This window comes from Euphorbia lathyris, chromosome 9 (assembly GCF_963576675.1).
Source record: "Euphorbia lathyris chromosome 9, ddEupLath1.1, whole genome shotgun sequence".
Taxonomy (NCBI): Eukaryota; Viridiplantae; Streptophyta; class Magnoliopsida; order Malpighiales; family Euphorbiaceae; genus Euphorbia; species Euphorbia lathyris.
Genome location: NC_088918.1, coordinates 30,121,068 through 30,141,754, shown reverse-complemented (window position 1 = coordinate 30,141,754; position 20,687 = coordinate 30,121,068). Strand labels below are relative to the sequence as shown.

General features: G+C 35.2%; 1 protein-coding gene across 1 annotated transcript; it reads right to left on the bottom strand.

Moving 5' to 3' along the window:
* Window positions 1-12,283: 12,283 nt before the first annotated feature.
* LOC136207177 (GDSL esterase/lipase LTL1-like) lies at window positions 12,284-15,786 on the bottom strand. The gene is made up of 5 exons (XM_065998478.1): window positions 15,500-15,786; window positions 15,200-15,327; window positions 14,216-14,458; window positions 13,868-14,120; window positions 12,284-12,784 (listed from the first exon to the last, which is right to left on the bottom strand). The coding sequence occupies exons 1-5, from the start codon at window positions 15,741-15,743 to the stop codon at window positions 12,546-12,548; spliced, it is 1,107 nt and encodes a 368-aa protein (XP_065854550.1). The 5' UTR covers window positions 15,744-15,786; the 3' UTR covers window positions 12,284-12,545.
* Window positions 15,787-20,687: the final 4,901 nt, after the last annotated feature.

Here is a 20,687-nt window from a genome sequence, read left to right as displayed (position 1 = left end):
AGCAAACTCAAGGGGAACCTAAGTCAGCTGAGAAACAGAAAAGGCAAGTTGAGCCTGAGGAAGAAAGTGAGGAAACCCTTGATCATCCCTTGAAGAGGAAGAAAACTTCTGGGTTGAAGCCAATCGAAGCTAACCCACTTGACTTCGTTATTACAAAGGAATCACACTTCGTGCGGAGTCAAGAAATTGATCTGGAGAAGACTCCCTATGATCAAGAGGAAGAACTGGGTGATACTGAGGGTCAGCCTTAAGAGATAGGCTCTACTGAGCCAAGTGAGAAAGTTGCTGCTGAGCAAACTGAGAACCAAACTGAGCTACCAGTGAAGGACAAGGTTGTGGAAGGCCTTGATGCTGAACTTGAAATCAACTCTTCCTCTGAGTCCCTTGACTCTATTACGGCTGATCTCTCACCTCAAACCAACAAGGACTTCACGGGAAAGCGGTTCAAACGCAAAGCTCTAAAACCCCCAGTCATAGACTTATTGGATGAATCTCCGCTGAGGGACCCTATCACTGATCTCGCTGGGCTTCAATTCCAGTTCTTCACAGACATCGTCGAACCTTCTCCCGAATAAGTGAAGGAAAAGCAAGCCTCTGTTTCTCAAGCTGAGGAACAAGCCGACCCGAAAGCTTCCAAGGGTCCAACTTCTGCCGACACTTCTGCTCAACCTTCCACTGAGCAAGTGCTTGAAGTCCATGCTGCTCAACCCAATGAGTTAGCAAAGGAAACTCCTCCTGCTCAAGCTAGTTCTGAGTTGCCTCAACCTCCAACTTCTACTCAGCCTCAGACTGACTCTGAGCAGGTTCACATCTCTGCTGATCAACCTCTTTCCACTCCTACCAAGTAGAAAGAAAACCAGTCGGCACCAACTGCTGACCTAAATAAAAGTGCAGCTGCTGACCAAACTGGCACCTCCACTTCTGGGCAGCACCAAACACCTCCTCCATCTGGTGCTGATAAGATTCTGGCCTCTTGAGGATATCACTGATGAATCCTATGCCTATCTGAATGCCTCTGAGTCTGGAAGGAAAATCATTGACTCAGCTCAAGCTCTACTTCAAGATATTCATCAGTCTCATGTCGATGCTGCTAGGTCTGTTCCTACTGAGCCAACCCAAATATCCTCTGTCACTCAACTTCTGACCGAACTTAAGGATCTCAAAGAATTAATGAGTGTCATGACATCTTTTGTATCTCAACAGCCCAAGCAAGAGTCAATAGTAAAGCTGGTTGAACTCCAGATGATGATGGTGAATCACATGAACGCCATCCAAGGTCAACTCAATACCTTATTAGCTGCGAACTCAACATATGCAACCTCTGCTGAGGTCAATCATCTATTCTCCCAGCTGACATCTGAGCTGACCGGGGCTCGTGACCTTATCTCCTCCTCTTCTTAATGCTCCATCGAACAGATTAGTGAAGCCATTCGCTTACTCAACTTAAGCAAAGAAGAGATGGACACTGACTAGGTCAAGACCAATGAGATTCTGCAGTGCACTCAGTCCACCCTTGCGCATGTCTGGCACACAAATCTTCAACGTTAGTCCTATGACACTGCGCTGCTCAGGATGTACCATTAATCCTATGCCCGGATGACAGAATCAATTACTTGGATCGGGAAATCTCAAGAGTATCTACTCAGTATGCTCAGTGCCAACATAAAAATCCCCGCCTCAAGTATGGCCGATGGCATGCAGGTCTTTACTGGTCTACGGGAAAGTACGAGTCAACTACAACAGTATTCCTCGAGATTGACTCTTGCTATTCAACAAGTGACATTCTATCCTCCTCTTCCTTCCCATGATGCTGGAAAAACGGGGGAGAAAGAACAAACAAAGCAAGCCGGAACTCAGCAGAAGCCTGGTTCAACTTCTGCTGTCCTGAGCAATCCAAGTCAGCAACAAAGAACAGCCAAGGGCAAGGGCAAATAGATTAGAAATAGTCTTAGTTCATGACTTGTAAACTTCATATCTGGCGTGTTCTAATTTTTTTTGAGCTGACTATCTAATATATATGCATCCTTTTATCCAACACTGACTATGTTTATGCGATGCTTACTTGTGCTTATATGCTGATCTGTCATACTTAACTACTCATTGAACAACAAATTAAAACTTGTGAACATAAAAAGTAAATCATACTCATCATAAACTCTAATGCCTATATTTGAATATGAGTAATAACTAAGTGTTCCAAGCATTGACCTCCTTCTGAAAACTGACCTTAGGCTCATCTGAATTAGATATTGGAAGGTCTAGAATTGAGCTAAGTCAGCATAAGCATGTCTTAATTTTACTCGATTAGATCTTAGAAGGTTTAGAGTTAAATTAAGTCAATAGATGCAACCCTTACGGGGGAGTAACTTCAGAAGAATAAGAAAGGTAAAACAATCATGAGGGATGCTCAATACTGAGTTCCTTAATTAAATATTTTTGCCAACATCAAAATGGGGGAGTTTGTTGAAACACCTTTCCACAAGATTTTGATTTGACAAAATTATTTAAGTTAATCTCATGATTAAGACAATTAAATTTAAATGCTTTGGTTTAATTGTACTAATGTGTTTGTTCAATGTTGAGTATATTGACTAACGAGAACAGGAACTAAAAGTAAGACAGAACGAAGTCAGCATAAGCCACAGAAACTGAGTGAAAAAGAAACTCAGCATTATAAAAGAAAAGTCTTCTTCAGAATAGCACTTAAAGGCGAAGCCGACCGAAGAGGCTGAGTAGAATGTAACTCAGCATAGATAAAGAAAAGGATTGAAGGCAAAGCCAAACAATCAAGCTGAGTGTTCATCAGGGCAGCGCCAATGATCCGTTGACTAAAAGAAAAACGCCCGACACAGGTCTTCAACAATTCAGCAGCCTCGAAATTACACCAAGAGACCTTCTCGAGACGCATGGATCAACTGGCGATTGGCAAGAAGACAAACCTGGCGCTAGAAGACGAAACCTGATGCTAGAAGACGAAACCGACAAGCCTAACGCCTGCTAAATTCAGACGATAGGATTGGCCTGCAAATTCTAAAAGCTGACCTATCAATGACGAAAGAAGACCGTTTGAATTCAACGGATATGTCCTAATTCAAATCATTGAAGCTTCAGACTTTGCTATAAAAGGACAAGTTCATCACTTGGATCTTTTGCCGAATTAAAAAAAAAAAGAGAAAAGCCAAGCAAGATCTTCACTAAGTTAAAAGATCCAAAAGAGAAGCTGTCTGATTAGAAAAAGCAAGTTCTTACACCCAAATCCAATCTCGGTGTAAAAGTCTAGAGTGAATTTGTATTCATCTAAAGTGTTCTTCGTTTAGAGAGAACAATCTTGTATCAATTGTAAAGGTTGAGAGAGTGAAGCTGAGTACTCGGTTTTAGTACTCAGCGGTAGAGAAAATCTGAGTGTTCGGTTATAGCGCTCAGTAGGATTGAGTAGACAAATAGAGGACGGTACTCTTGCATACTCAATTGCTTTGTAAACGGTTTGTGCTCTACCTTTAAAGAGCTCAGTAGTGGATTGAAAAAGCCCGGAGGAATTCTGGGGACTGGACGTAGGCGGTGAGGCCGAACCAAGATAAGTCTGCTGAGTAATCTCTAACCCTTCTCTTGATATATATATGTATGTGTTGCATGCTTAAACTAGTCAGTATATAATCTGTAAAAGCCGACGCTAAGTAATCTGAGTGCTGAGTTGGAAACTGACCACAGTGTTATTTCCCAACTCATAAGTGAAACAATTCTAGTCAGCTTCTGACTAAAGCTGTCTTACATCGTGCTCAGCCTTGCTGACCTGAAACTGAGTGAAGTTATTTAAAGGATTAAATTTAGTCAGCATAATTAAGCGAAAAAGTTACATTAGTTCCTAACCCCCCCCCCCTTGGAACTAATCTTATAACATTACACGGGACCAACAAACTTAACCACACTAAGTCGTCTAAAATCTTACGGCTGAAGGCGATTTGGTTAAAGGCTAAGCTACCTTTCGAGTTGTGGCTTAGCCAGTGTAGTCCTGTCAATTACGTCCTTCCTCTACTTTGACTTTGAGTCTTTCAAATCAAAGCTTGACTAATCGGTAAAGCCTAAACCTAATCTCAGTTGGAAAATTTTTCCGCTACCTCAGATGCAGTGGACAAATCGTTTTCTTTACAAAACTATTTTAAAAGCGTTTTTCAAAGGGCGCAGCAGCCCCTGGGTAAACGAATAAAGCATGTGCATGCTCGTAGCTGGCAAAGTATGATCATTTTCATAATTCTGAGTCAAGGGTCTTCCCGAACTCTTTGATTGGCAACCTTCCCACGGTATCTTTTGATACGCTTACTCGACGTGCTTCTTTTCATGTTATTGCTCTTCCCGCGTTTATTCTTCTGATTAACACGCCCCACTAATAAAAGATCCGAGGGTAAGCACATATCCAGGCTGAGGGTCTCGATTAGTCTTATTTGGATACAAATTAATTCTCTGCACACATCCATACCATCGCATTCCATTATTACCAACCCAAAGAAATACGATTTCTCGGAGATATACGGTTTATGCCGGAAAGGTACAAAGTTGGACTAATTTGAAAACATTGGGCAATTTACTTTATACCTACTATTTCGTCTGGTTTTTGCTTCCCTAATCTCATTCTCCATGGAAAAGGAGAAGAGTAAGGCTCAATCTAACTCAAAATGGGCTGGTTGGGCTTTTTTTTAATTAGTCTCGGTTCCAAAACGATGACGTTTTTTGGTTCAGTTTTTTTAACAATTCGGTTTGGTATCGGTTTTAATTTTAAGTGTATTTTGGTATTCGGTTCGGTTTGACCAAAAAATGTAAAAAAAAAAACCACACCAAATTACACATATTTTACATTCTTTTATATATATGTACACATATATTTGATTTTAGAAATTTAATATTTTTTTATTATTGTTGAGATAATAACACAATATAGATATATTTTGGAGGTATTTTTTGTTGTTGTTGAGGCAAATTTAATGAGAAATATAGTGATTTTTATTTGTTATTTTTTTATTTTTAACTTAATTTGGTCTGTTCGTTTTAAACAGAACCGAACCGCATATTTCGGTTCGGTGTCGGTGTGAATTATTTTGATCATTTTGGTATTCGATATTTTCGGTTCGGTTTTGTATCGATGCACACAGGGCCAACTCTAAGGGGAGACCGCATAGGCGGCCGCCTAGGGCCTCCGATTTACGGGGACCTCTGATTGGAATTCTTTCAAATTTGATAATTAGTAAGATTTATAACAAAAAAAACTATATAGATTTAGATTTATAACAAAAAAAAAAAGTATTAGCCTGAATAGTAAATGCATAATAGGGGAGTTTGTTAGGGTGAGAGTTCGATTCTCTTCATTAGGATTTTTTGTTTAAATTTTCTCTTATTTTGTTCACATTTTGTCTTAGTTTTTTTCATTTTTCTTGAACTTTTTTTTTATATCTCGAAACAATGTATAAACTATTATTTTTATTTTGTTATTGTATTGATTTTTAAATTTTTTATTTTTTATAAATTACAAAACAAAATTCACTTATGAATTACGATTTCTAATTTTGTGTAAAATATTATTTAAACTCTGATTTATTTAAAATTTTAATATTTGGCCACTAATTTATTATTTGGTCTAGACCATGAACTATTTAAATTGATGAAATTTCACTCAATTTTGACGATTACTTGGATCAACATTTTTTGGTTCATATTTTCTCTTATTTTTTCTTTCTTTGTATTGACAACACATGTACTAATTTTTCTTGAACTTTTTTTCATATTTGAAAACAATATATAAACTACTATTTTGTTATTGTAGTGATTTTTAAATTTTTTATTTTTTTATAAATTACAAGATGAAATGCACTTATGAATTACAATTTGTAATTTGGTGTAAAATATTATTTAGACTCTCATTTATTTTAAATTTTAATATTTGGCCACTAATTTATTATTTGGACCATAAACTATTCAAATTGATGAAATTTCACTTAATTTTGATGAAGTTTTGATAAAATCGTTTCCTTATGATATGTGGTGATATTTTGACATATGGATTTGACATGTCGTACATTTTAAAGTTTATTTACTCAAATAATTAATGAGATTAAAACAAGAAAACAAATCTCTAAATTAAAATTTATCAAGTCTAGTTGTCAAAAATATCATCACATGTTAATAATTCTATTTAGGGGTGTTCAAAAACCGAACCGAGCCGAAATAACCGACCGAACCAATGAATTTCAGTTTTTCGGTTCGGTTTTCGGTCTATTAGGTTCGGTTTCGGTTTTAAATATTTGACAATATTGGTAATATCGGCCGGTTCGGGTTTTATGACAAGATAACCGAATTAACCGAACCGACTGAAATAGAGATTAATTAGATTTATAATTTAGGTAGAAACTTTACATGACCTAGACTTTGCATTTTCCTCCGACCATCCAAAGAACGTAACTATTTATAAATTTTTTTTTATCAATGTTAAGTCTAATACATTAATATTGTTCTACTAAGAAAAATACATTAATACTGTTCAAACATTGCACTAATACTGATCAAATCAATAACATTAGTGCAAATTATGGTTGTAATGCGAATTGTGGTCGTAGAAGGTTTGTAATTACATTTTAATAAAGTTTTATTTTTAATTTTCAAACTTTGCATAAATTTTATGTTGTATACTACTCAACTTGCGTAACTATTTTTTAGACTTTAGATTAAACTAAATTAATTAAAACTTATAAATATTAATTTATTTTTTTATTTTAACTAGTTAGCATGTGTTAAAACCGAAAACCAAACCGAACCGATCGAAATAATCAGTTCGGTTCGGTTCGGTTTACTAATATTATTCGGTTAGGTTCGGTTCTCATTTTAGGTGTTGTTCGATTTTTTGTTATTTCGGTTCGGTTCATTTTTAGACCGAACCGACCGATGAACACCCCTAATTCTATTAAGTTTCCATCCAAATTGGATGAAATTTCACCAATTGGGATAGTTCAGTGGCGAAATGATAAAATTTTGGATAGATCAAGCACCAAATGACATCTTGGATCAATCGATATCCAAATAGTGATTTAAGCATGTATTTCATAATAAAGATGCGACTCAACCAATCTTTAATCACCAAGATAAATTCTTCTCTTTCTTTTCATAGAATCTTGCGATTAGGTTCGAGTTCAGCCGTTCAAGATTAATTTCCAAGAATTAATACTTTGTCGTCTGCTTGCTTCTCTCATGACTGGTGAGAAGAAACTTGATTTTACATATATAAAAGAAAACTCGATTTTACATATACAAAAGCAAGAAGAATAATAACTTCTTAGCTTTAGGTTATTATTATACTATTTGAATTGTGTTAATAATATATTGGTTTTACTATTTAATATTTATTATTTCTAAAACAGTATTAAATTTAGATATGAAAAAAAAAGTACACAATGTGCCTAGGGCCTTCAAAATGTTGGAGACGGTCCTGGATGCACACCCCTAGTTATCGGGACATTTTAAGTAAATTAAAAGACTATTAGAATACTTTGAAAGTTCAGGAGATCAATCAAGTTTTGTAAACAAGTTTAGAAGGCAGATGATATATTAACTCTTTTAAATACTTGTGTTATTCCGAGTTAGCGAATGAATCTTAACCAAACTCAAAAATTTACTGTAAATTTTATATTAACAAAAAAAAAAAGATAATAACATATTTATTTAGAAGAATAATTACATATTTAATAAAACACGAAATTACTAAATTTATATTAAGTTAATATCATATTAGTGATCACCCTATCTATATACATATCTATAACCAAATGACCCTGTATCAATTGGGCAGCAAACATTAATTGATGAATGACTTGTAAGTTTCCTATACTATAAAACAGTTGAATTCAAATCAATTCTCCATAATTCCACCACTTTTTATTATTATTATTTAATGTCAAATCTCCTCCTATGCTATACTATATATCACAATTCATAACCTATATATTTTCAAATTAAAACAATCCTAATTTTTTGTTACCTAAAAAAAGAAAAACATTTAATATCATTTATAAAATCATACTTAGAAACCTCTTTTTCTTCATTTTGAACCTTCAAACCTGTTCAATTTAAAACTCTTCTAGTGTAATATTAAGATCATTTATGATTTCTTTGCCAACTATTCTTAATAGTTTTGTCAAATCTAGGAACACTGTGACAGGGATGTATTTGTTGACTATATTATATATTCAGAGGCCCAACCAACCTAGTTATACTAATGGGCCAGAGAGAGAGAGAGAGTACTGCCTCTTTCCATGACTTATGATAATCTAAAATGTAAAAATTTACCCATGTATTTTCAATGGGTAAATTACATTCATGACTCTTTAACTATGCCTTTACTATGACTCCTAAACTTCAAAACGACTATTAGCCTTTGAACTTTACACATTACTAATATAGCGGAAAGCTACCTGCTTTTAAAGTGATCATATTGATCAACATTGAAAGACGACATTATGTTAGTGTTAGCGGTATTTTGCCAATATATATGCTAGTTTCAACCTTATCACAGGTTGGTTTGGGTGCAGACATACTAGAAAAATTAATTCTCAATTAATATTGACGGTTAAGTTTATGGATTATGAATGCCAAAAACTTGAAATCTAATCGAAGCAATTGGCAAGTGATGCAATGATTAAAAAAATTCTTTCTTGAGTTCCTAGCGTTGTTTTAGAAAATTTTGCTAGATAAAGCTATTGCAAATAAGTAAAAGAAATGTAATTGCATAATTGACACATTTTTTATGAAAAAAAGTTTATTTTGTTGATATAAATAGAGTCTGAGTACAAATGATTAAAGAAAAATAATCACAATTGAAATGATTTCTATATCAATATATAGTTAAACCAATTGTAAAGGGTAAGCAAATTAATAACATGAACATAAATTGAAATTGATGATTACAATAAAAATAATGAAATCAGCTATCTCGATGAGACTTTGAGCTACGGTCGGCTTCAGATCCATGAACATTCTAAGCACCTCGAACGATCGGTGAAGAGTGGGGCTGACTTCATCTGCGGGCTTCTAGTTTGAGTAGACTGGGAACAAAGCGAGAACCTTTATTTGGGCAAAATTGGGTCAGAATTTGGATCTGACTTTGGATGGCTCGTAAAGGAGTTTTTGGACACGAAATGAAGTGAAAAAAAAAGCTTAAAATGAAATTTAGGATTTTGGGAATGAGTGTGTAAGAATCGTTTGTCAGAATCGGACTTTAAAGGCCTGGAAACATAAAAATGATATAGCTGGGCAAAATATATAAAAGTTGGACATTATATAAAATGGTTTGGGGTTCGAAGTAGGGCTTGTAAATTGTATTTTTGGACACGAAATGATGTGAAACAAAAGGCTAAAATCAAATTCACGATGTTAAGAACGAGTTTTTATAGTAATTAAGGACAGAAACGGGACGTAAGGGCTCTAAAATGTGAAAACGAAATTGTTGGGCAGAAACAATAAAATTGGACAGAATGTGTAAAAGTGAATTGAAGTGTAAAGAATAACTTGTAAAGTGAGTTTCCGGACACAAAATGAGGCGAAACGAAAGGCAAAAATCAAATTCAAGAAGTTAAGAACGTGTATGTATATGAATTGAGGATAAAAACAGGACGAAAGGGTCTGAAATATGAAAACAAAATTGATGGCAAGAACGTAAAGATATGGACATAAACTTATTTTAGTGAACTTGTAGCTGTGAAAGTGTTAACTTTTGGACTCAGGATTAATAATAATTGAACAATAAGAACTTGAAAAATGGGTTTTTAAAGAGTAAATTGAGGCTAAAAAGGAGTTTTTAGAGTGAAACTATAGCTGAAAACTAAAAAGAACAAAGCTAGAAGTCTAGAGTAATTTTGGCGTAGTGTAGGCGTTTTCATTTGGTTGGTTGGTTGGGCTTTGAAATGAAGGTTTTTGGGTTCTATTTATAGGGAATATTTTAGGGTACTCTTGGAATAATATTCCCGACCAATCAATTCATGACAGATGTATATATACTTTTTCTTTCCACTAATCATGCCCATGTAGTAGTACTCAAAATGATTTTCATTGATCGGGAGTATTACTCCTGGAGTGCTGTAAAATTTCTCTATTTATAGTGTTTTTCCAGAATGTGGTGGATGTACATGTTTCCCACTCCTCCTTAATTCACTGTCATCTTTTTTCCGCTCTTGCATTCATCATTGTATTCATCCGTTTCTCTTAATTTCACTCTCATCTTTGCCATTTTCCATTGTTTCTTAGGTTAGTGAGTAGTGGGTAGTGGATGGATTTTGCACATGTTTAAATTATGTGCCAGCCTTCAGGAATGAGCCATTGGCCTGATTGCATGCTCGTTGCGGTATCTCGCGGGTCTGAATCCCCGAATTGTGCCTAAATTGCTGCTGATTGCTGTCCCACACCATGTGGTTTCCTTTACGCATTTATTATTGACCGTTTTATGTCTCACACGACGTGCAGCTTAAGTCACACGTCGTGTGAGATGATCCATTTTCGACCATAAGCTTTCTAATGCCTCCGCACAGTGTGTGGCTGCTCAACACGTCGTGTGGGTGTATTTGGCCTATTACATGTAAAAACTTACACAGCTCATATGGTGTGTTGCTTGGCCACAAGGCATGTGAGTTATTTTTCTTGAACTTTAATTTAAATTTAATATATGTTTTTTATTTAAATAAACTTAAAAATAAAATTTTATTCTATGGACCAACAATTTGGCCTCCACTTGCATTTGATATTTTGGCTTAAATTCTTTGACTCCCTGATACTCAATCAAACCTTCTTATTTGACGATTGAATGGACCCATAAGCCCCATATTTAGTAATTCCTAAATTCTTTCTTCGGTATTCGGGATCGCCCTTCTTTTATATATAAATTGACTAGAATCAAAATTTGTAAATTAAAGAATATTTAGGATTTTTGAAACCAAAGTCTTTTTCTCCTTTTTTTCTTTTTCTTTTATTTTTTATATTTCAGACCCACACGATATGTGGTTCCGAATGCTGGAGCAAAAAGGAGATTTTTGAATCCCTTAAACTTCTGCTCTTCTGTTTTTTAAATGTTTGTTGCAGCTGAAACTCCCTTTTCTCCTCATTCCTTTTTATGTTTCTTTTTCCTCATCGATTCTTTTCTACTTTTTCCGTATCAGGACTCAAGAACACAGCCAATCTCAAGGTTACCGATCTTCTCGATTTACTCATGGGTACGTAAATTCTTGGGCCTTTTATTTATTCTTTTCCTCGAATTTGCATGTAGAAGTTTGAAAACTCGGAATTTTTTTATCATGATTCTAACGAGAAAGTTTCAACTTGTTGATTTAAATGTCATGATGATTCCTCAGTTGCATTAGGAACAGAAACCTTGGTTTTTATGTATGTGCTTGAATTTAGCATAGGAAGATTTTTTCTTTACTGTTTTTATTCATCATGTTAATATCTTTTTCCTTCAAGCTCATTTTTCTTTTTATATATATATATATCTTCAATTATATTTATATTAAGAGCTAGATACAAAGGCTTGAATGAACGACATCGATGATTTGAATTTAAACTAACATGTTGAACGAATATAATATTTGAAATTGCAATTGCCTGTTTAAGTTGTAGTCTTGTTGTGTTGAAATCTTTGCGGAATCATACTCTGATACCATCCGAGCTGACTCTAATTTTGGGGTGACCATGCACTTGCAAGAGGTAAATTGAACAATGATCGGCCCTGTTGCTAAAATTTATTGAATATTGTTTTCCACATTTCGTTGAAAGGCGATCGTGACTTGACCCTTCATTGAAAACCTTATCAGTTTCCTACAAGAAAGAAAAACCTCATGTTTCCTTGCTTTCATATGGGATGAGACAAACTAATGAAAAGATTAGACATGACATAGTGAGCAACATAAGCAAGCAGTCATAATGCTTTATGAGTCCTAGGCCAAATTTCCAAAGTTAGACTTCTTTATTTTCTCTTGACTGTTTGATTCGGTAATTTGGACTTCATATATATATTGCTGAATGTTTTTTATAAGAGCATGTTTAAGCTCGTGAATTTTATTCTTTTATTCTCATCTTTCTTGATTGAATGACTAGGAAGTAAACATGAATTGAAAGGTATGTTAACCTATTAAATAGACACGAATTTGAACAAAAATGCAAAATAATTATGTGCAATTTTCCCTTGTTGAGTGAGTGAACTTAAGTTGATGTGGAAAGTATTTTGTTATGATTTTATATTATGTAATTGATAACAATAGTATTATACGAAAAAGAAAAAACCATATAATTAATATCAAATAAGAAGTTCACAAATTACATTTTTCCAATAGATATTAGATTGAGATTACAAAAAAAAAAAAAAGAAAAAAAAAACTATATAAATGGAACAAAGTATATAAAACTTGATGACATGATTACATGAATTGTGAAACATAAATATATAGGATTGCAACATGAAAAAAGTTCCTTTAAAGATATAAATTTATTGAAGAGGAGAAGCAAGTTTAAGGAAAGAAGGGGAATTAGGTGATGGTTTTAGCATCCAAGGCCAAAATGGTGCTAAGATTCATAGGAGTGATGACATCACTAGATCCACTTAATATTTCTCTAACAATTAACCCATTTGCTCTTTCAGATGGATGAAATGGATCCCAAAATGCATATATATCTCTGTTTGGGCACAAGTTTGATGCTGGTGTGCATAATCCTATTCCATTGTAGGGTCCTTGTCCACAACATGCTATTTTCGACGTCGTAAATCCTGCATTTTTAATTATAGAATAAATCAGAAGTGAAAGGTCGTGAGTTCTAACTCATCCTCTTAAAAGAAACCCGATAATTTTTTTATAAATAAATTAATAATTATGGGGAAAAAGAAAATAAAAAGGGAAGTAGGTAATGTCTATAAATAGCAATTAAGGAAATGGAAGTCTATTACAATTTAGGTTAATGATCTTTTCATGCATGCCTCTCTCTCTCTCACTACTTTATTAGAGACTTGCATGTGAAGATATTAATTATGCCTAACTGCAAATATTAAACAAGTATAAATCAATAATTTAAGTATCATAATAACTTTGAAAAGACATTACTTGTCACTGTTTCAATAATAATATTTTTGTATATCTATTAAAAAATCATAGATAATGAAATAAAATACTTCCTCTAGGATTTTTTTTTTTAAGTTTTATATTATTTGATAATTTTTCTGAATCTCCCTTATTTATAAAAGCTGTTGTTGAGTAGTAATGTAAATAACTTAAATTAAACAGAAGAAATAAAAAATTTGTATAGAAAGAGTTTTAGAAGAGAAGTATTTCCTCAAGGATGAATTATTTATTTTAACAATTTTATTAGTTTTGATGAAATTTTTTAAGAGACATAATAAAACCAAAAGACTATTTTTCATTATTTGACTTTATTCCGCGTATATAAATAAACAGGAATATTTACATGGATCTTAATGACCAAGTGAATTTCGTCATTTACCGTCAAATCTAGACTTATTAAATCTAAGCCGCATGATGCTTTGAATCTTCACCTTAAGATTCTAATAAGCATATAACCAAATAGTACATGATCATTAAGATCCATGTGATCAAAACCGATTAAATTTAATCATAATTTTTAGAGTCCCTTTTATTCTAAGGGATTAATCGAAATGTTTTGAAGTATATGGAATCAATTGATTTTTCGACAACCTGAGAGTTGGGGGTGTATTAGACCCTCCAATACATATCCAACTAAGTTCATATTTAGAAATTTTGAATTGAATCTCTGCTTGTCAAATTTGAGGTTCGTTGAAGTGAAAATAATTTTGATAATTAATTAAAAGTAGGCTTACCATATTTAGCGGGATTAGTAATAAAACTGTTACTCATTTTGCCAGTATTAGCAGCAATAAACACATCTGCACCATATTGGCTATTCAGCTGTTTTGTCATTGAACTCAGTTGAGGATTAAACAAGTCCGCCGCCTGTTGTAGCTCCGCCGAGCACTCTCCGTTTCTGCTCCTCTGCGCCAATTCCGCCGGAACACATCCCAACGGCCCTGTTCCGGTCACCAGAACCCTTCTTCCCCCAAGATCGTACAACCTCTGAATTTTCAAATCAAATTAACATTAGAAAAACAAAGAACACAATTTGAAAATATTGAGAATTATTTATATGAGAATTGAGAAATTAAAATCACCATGAGAAGCTTTTTGTACTCGGAGATGAGAAATTTGACATAATCAGGGAGAGAATACTGGCGTGATCTGGCAGAGAAAGGGATTAAGTAATAGTTGTTGACGAAATCGTTTCCACCGACGGTAATAAGAATGAGTGCGTCATTAACGAGTTGCTGAGCCCGTGCAGCTCCGATCTGAGCAGCCACTCGGCTTTGATACTGCTGAAAGTATTGGTATTGCTGGAACATTCTTATTATATTTACCTGTAATTTTTTTAATTCAATTCCATAATTAGTTTCATCAACACAAAAAAATTTCCGTTAGTTAAAACCAATATAATGATCAAAATTAAGACTAAAATAAAATAAAATAAAATCTTGCACCAATCATTCTGATTTTCATGGATTGAATTTCTAATTTCTAATTTAACACATTATTTTTTCTTACATTATGGCTCGGATTATTTAATTAGTTATAAACATCTAATCTAGTTAAATAATATTATATATTTTATCTATCTCTCAATTTCTTACTCTTTTATAGAAAAAACGCGTAAAAACCTATTTTCAGTTTGATATTGTTATGACCAAAAATTCAACTTTTTTTATAAATCTGAAAGCTACTTTCCTCAAAAGCTATAAATTGCAGTTTTTTTTTAAACAGTCTTTTCAGTTTTCGGAACCTTTTAAGGAGAATAATTTTTCAATTACCAAATATCCCTTTCAGCTTTCCGAGCTATTAAAAAAATCAATAATGCATTTATCAAATACTGCTTTAAGTTGGAAAAGCTGAGAAATCTATTTTTATGGCCGGGAAAGCAGTACCAAGCTAACTCTAAAACTGAATTTGAAAAGCAAATGAAATGAATAATCATCTGTTAACTTAGCTTTATGTTCGAAGCTGACAATTTTTGTCATTAAAGATTTAATATAATTGAAAATAAACAAGGAAGGGTAAAAATGCAGAATATATGAAAGTGTAAGAAAAGAGAAAATGATACATACAAATTGAATTCCAGTATCATTGAGAATTCCAATTCCAGCGGAAGCAAAATTAGCACCATCCAACAGCCTCGCTCCAGTAAGCTCTGGACTCAAATATGGCAGCAACAGTGGTGCCCCAAGCGATTGACCTATTCATCAAATATGTACAATACTTATATGTTATAGTAGACAAATTTTACGGGATAAGGTCTAAATTTAACTTTAAAATTTCAGAAAAATAACAATAATTTACGTAAAAATGTAAATTGAGCGAACATTTGTATCATTGCACCATTTAGGAGTAAGAGTAGAGAAAATTACTGATAAAGTCAGGAATGTTGAGGCCATTGGAGAATCTGCCGGTGGCACGACGAGTGGGAAAGTCGATGCCATAAGGCGGAGAGTCGGCTCGTGCAGTGGTGGCTAGATAATTGTTGTTGCCATTATCAACTAGTGAATCTCCAAACACAAAGAAAGCCCTACCCTCTGCTTCTGGGACCATACTTGCTATGGTCAATATGGACAAAGCCAAGATTATAGAACAAAAATTACTAATAGTAGACATGATTATATTGAATATAATACTAGAATGAGAAGAAATATATTTGGATTACTCCATAACTTAATTTCTATATATACACACTTTTCATATAGAGGCAGGGGGCATGGAATTAATTGTGAATGGAGAAAAATGTGGCCCGCAATGAAATCTACCGTCCATGAAATTGTATCCATCACTAACTAACCTCTAATTAATATTATTGCACAATTTATCAAACGGTTGCGAAAATTTTTTTCTTTCTCAATGAGAGAAATTTATTTCTTTGTTTTAGGGAAAAATGTATAGCAGGACTAATATCATTCATGCAGAAATTTGTTTATTTCTTTTTGTTAAATTAGCAATTCTATCAATACAATTTAGGATATATCGTGGTTGATGGATTTGTAAATAGAGATATATAGTTTTTTTTTTTTTTTGGGGGGGGGGGGGGGGGGGGGGGGGAGGGTAAAATAGGGCACGTGGTTTACATAGTTAGGGAAAAAAAATTTAACTACCATGTTTGATACGTTATCTAGTCAAAATGATACATTATCAAATCAGCATGCACCGTCATCAACTCAAAATGTTATGTCAACAAAAGTCAATATTTTATTGTGTCACATCAGTAGGTGAATGAAGAAATTGGCATAGTTTGTTGACTGAGAATGCAAGGTCAAGGTGAGGTGCTGCAGTGGACCAATTGTGCTACAATATTCATCTCTTGAAAAAAGAAGTTGATGAAGCTCTTTTGACAAGGTTGGGGTATTGCAATGTTTGGAATTAATTAATCATTTTTATCCGATCGAGAATGACATTGGCATATTATGCTTGACATAGGTGTATGCTTTGCTTCATATAGCGCATTTTAATTCCCAGAAAGAAAAGTGCATTTCCTAGGCTGCGGATGGAAAATTCGCTTTCAATGCTAGTATTATCTATTAAACGAGAGATGGGTTAGAGCCGGTGATAAGAATGTCATCAACATAGCAAAGAATATACGTCATTACCATTCTTGATGTTTGATAAAGAACGAGAATTGTCAGCCTGAGACGTATGAAAGACAAGCTTGAGCAGGTACAATTTCAAACGAGCAAATCATTCCCTCGGAACTTGTTTAAGGCCATACATACTTCTTTTAAGAAGATAGACATGGTCGAGCTTTTCATGGTCAACAAATCCCTGAGGTTGCTCCATATAAATGAATTTCGATAGAGTTGCACGTAGGAAGGCATTGGATACATCAAGTTGATTGATGAACTAGCCATGTGATGCCGCAAGAGCAAACACGGTGCGGATGGTTGTAGCCTTTATAACTGGGCTAAATGTCTCGCTGTAGTTAATGCAGGATTGTTGCGTTAAGCCTCTAACCACAAAACGAGTCTTATATCACTCAATGATGTTGTCCGAGTTCGCTTTGGTAGGAAACAACCATTTGCAAATGATAGTATTACGATTTGATGGATGAGGAACCAGAACACATGTTTCATTATTAATGAGAGCCTTTATTTCCTCAGACATAGCTTGACGCCATTCAGATTTCTTGTTTGCTTTACTGAAACAGGTGGGATCTATGTCATCGGATTCTTAAGTGATGGTGAGAGCATAAAATCGACCTTGAGAGTTTAAGGTTTTGTTCCAAAGTTGCATAGGGTGTGTGCGAGGAGCTTTGATTTAGATGGGGAGGTCAACTTGAATGATGCCAATGATGGAGGGGGTGCTAGAAGTAAGTTATAACATCGACATTGGTAATGTGGAAGATGTATGTACTATTGTTGTGGATTTTGGGTGATTTGAAATGTCATGTTTTAAGACATTCTTGGCAGCAGCGGTGATGTCAATGGTTGCTCGGGCCAATATTTGCATTGTTTAAGTAGTAGGGACAGACACCACATTTTGGTTATGTGCAGTCGCTATATATGGTATCAGAGGTCGGTGCTATTGAGGGGTGAGCTGTAAAGTGGGGGGGGGGGGGGGGTAGCAAAGAAGTAGGTGCTTATTTGGTGGCTGGTATTTCGTGTGCCACATTGTTGTGTTTTTAATTTGTAAAGGTTCAACATGCTATACAAGAATATTAATTGGAGCAAAAACGGGTTCAAGGGCAGTGAAGGGAGGAGAAGTGGAAGGGGAGGGAGAACAATGAGAAGGGAAAGCAGAGTTACTTGTAGGCGAGCCAAAAATGGATAGGGGAGTGTGTATCATGTGTTGCAATTTCAACTGAGACAGAGTAGAGGTTGAACTAGAGCTTATAAGAAACATAGATTCTCGAAATTCAATAAATTTGGATGCGTAAATGAGTCATAATCAAGGCATAGATCTCCAGAATGATTTTGGGATGGACCTATGTAAATGCAAAGTTTGCAACGAAAAGTGTATTTTTTAGAGTTATACGGACGAAGGTAGGGATATATGCCATAACCAAAAACATGTGGAGATTTATAGTTCGAACGAACTTTATGAAATCAGTGGAAATAGGATGTTATTGTTCAACACTTTTATGGGTAGCATATTGATTAAACTATCACTATGAAGCATTGTGAAGTTCCAAAATTTAAGTGGAACGGATAAAGCGGCTAATAAGTGAATGATGTATCAATTATATGTCTAATTTCGAGCTACGAAATGTCATTTTGTTCATGCGTGTGTGAGGGCATTTTTGGAGCTAATTTGGGTCCAAAAAGCTTTTCGAAAAAGACACATTTTATTTTTCAATTAGCTTATTGCTCCATCTTTTTCGAATGATATTTTTATCCGGCCCCATTTTCCCACCTCCAGCCCCAAAAAAAGATGTTACCGCCCTTTAGCCCAAAATTGAAATCCCTAAACTCTCTCAAACTCTCCCAAACGCATTTTTTCTCGAAATCAAAGATTACACGGTTCATGGCGAGCAATCCGTTATCACCGGGAAGAGACGAGAATGACCAAGCCGCTGAAGTGGAGGTATTTTTTTGATTCAACATAAACTGATTTCTGTTTAAATTTATAAAAAAATTCGGAATTGAGCAGTCGGGCGTGTGAGCATTACGCCCCACCACATGGTGGGGCGTGTGAACATCACGCCCGACCACATGGTGGGGCGTATGAACATCATGCCCCGTGATGTTCATACGCCCCACCATGTGGTCGGGCGTGATGTTCACACGCCCCACCATGTGGTGGGGCGTAATGCTCACACGCCCGACTACTCTGAAATTTGGATTTTAGGGTTTAGGTACCGAAAAATTGATGAAATCAACCACAATGCAATCTAATGTTCGTTATTTATCATTTGCAGGTTCCGTTAAAAGATTTTGGCAGGAACGACGTTGATTACAGTGTGCAATTTTTTCCCGAACAAACGTTTCAAACATATCATGAAGCTGTTAACTGGGCAAAACAGACGGCAATTGAGCTTGGCTTCGAGTTAACCACAGCGTCGCACAAGACAGGGGGCAAGTCAAGATGGATATTGGTTAAATGTGCCCGTGGTATTAAGAATACACGAAAGAAAAAGGATATGGATATGGAGGACGTAATACGAAGGAATACAAAAACAAAATACTGTGGTTACAAATTCCAAATAAAGGTTATGGAAATCGCTGAATTAGGGGGTTGGGTGGTGAATGGGATTACTGGAGATAGAGGACAACACAATTATCCCTTGGTTGTATATCTTCAGGGCTACAGACAGATGAGCGGACTAAGTCCCGGTTCCAAAAAAATTGTTCGTCAAATGAGTGCAGCTCAAGCCAAGCCTTGTGCTATTTTTGCTGCAATTAAAGAAAAACATCCGGAGGATTTCCCAACACAAAGACATGTTTATAACTACAGGGAAAAAATCAGGACTGAGAGCTTTGAGGATGGGGTGTAATCAGTCAATTTTATCGGCTTGCTATAGATAAGGAATACATACATTGGATACAAGCGGCGCCGGGCAGCAATGTTGTGACTCACCTATTTATGGCATATCCTACATCGATCACACTGTTCCGATCATATTACTTGTTTGTTGGTATGGATTCAACATATAAAACAAACAAGTATAAAATGTCATTCTTTGAGATCATTGGAATGACGCCTTCAAACAAGAACTTCTTGATTGCATATGCAATCATGAAGGATGAAACTGAGGGAAGTTATATGTGGGTGTTAGAAAAATTGAAGCTTTTGCTTGGACCTAATTTGCATCCGACAGCCATTGCTACGGACCGGGAGTTAGGGTTGATGAGACCAGTTCGTGAGGTATTTCCTGATACTCATTATTTGTTATGCACATGGCATATTAATAAAGATGTGGAGGATAGAGTAGGCAAGTTGTGTGGATTGAAGGTTTTTGGTGAAATTTTTAAGAATTCCAAATGGAAAAGTATAATTGAAGCCCCGAAAATAGCCGAATATAAGGAGACAGTGATAAGCATGAAGAATACTTCTGCCAAATGGCCTCGTGTGATAGAGTACGTGGAGACCACATGGCTAGTGCATAAAGAGAAGTTCTGTCGAGTGTGGACGAACAAGGTGTTGCACTTAGGAAACACCACAACCTGTCGAGTGGAGAGTTCACATGCATAGTTGAAACAATGGTTGAATTCATATACTGGTTCACTCGATACAGTGTGGGCGAAGGTGCACAAGGACATTGAGGCTTAGATCGATGCAATCAAGTAAGACAATTATTCTGTTATTTAATATAATCTTTTTAAATTGTAATACATTAGTTTTGTAATTCTTTACTGTATATAACCAAATATTCACTTGAGGACTCGAGAAGAAGATCTGTGGTGGCTCACAATAAAGCTCCTTTCACTTACCTCGACTTACACGTTTCACATTACTGTTTGCGTGTACTGAATGATGAGATAGCGCGTATGCGCGGATTGAGTATGGATGTGTTAAGTGAATGCAGATGTGTGTTGCCCATGACTCATGGCATTCTTTGTGCATGTGAACTTAAAAACTATATTGATACAGGTACATCGGTTAGTGTGGAGCGCA

Coding starts and splice junctions, on each gene's coding strand:
- LOC136207177 (XM_065998478.1), bottom strand. CDS start 15,743: ATGTCTACTATTAGTAATTTTTGTTCTATAATCTTGGCTTTGTCCATA. Junction 14,121..14,215: donor AGTACAAAAAGCTTCTCATG/GTGATTTTAATT, acceptor TTGAAAATTCAG/AGGTTGTACGATCTTGGGGG. Junction 12,785..13,867: donor TACTAATCCCGCTAAATATG/GTAAGCCTACTT, acceptor TTAAAAATGCAG/GATTTACGACGTCGAAAATA.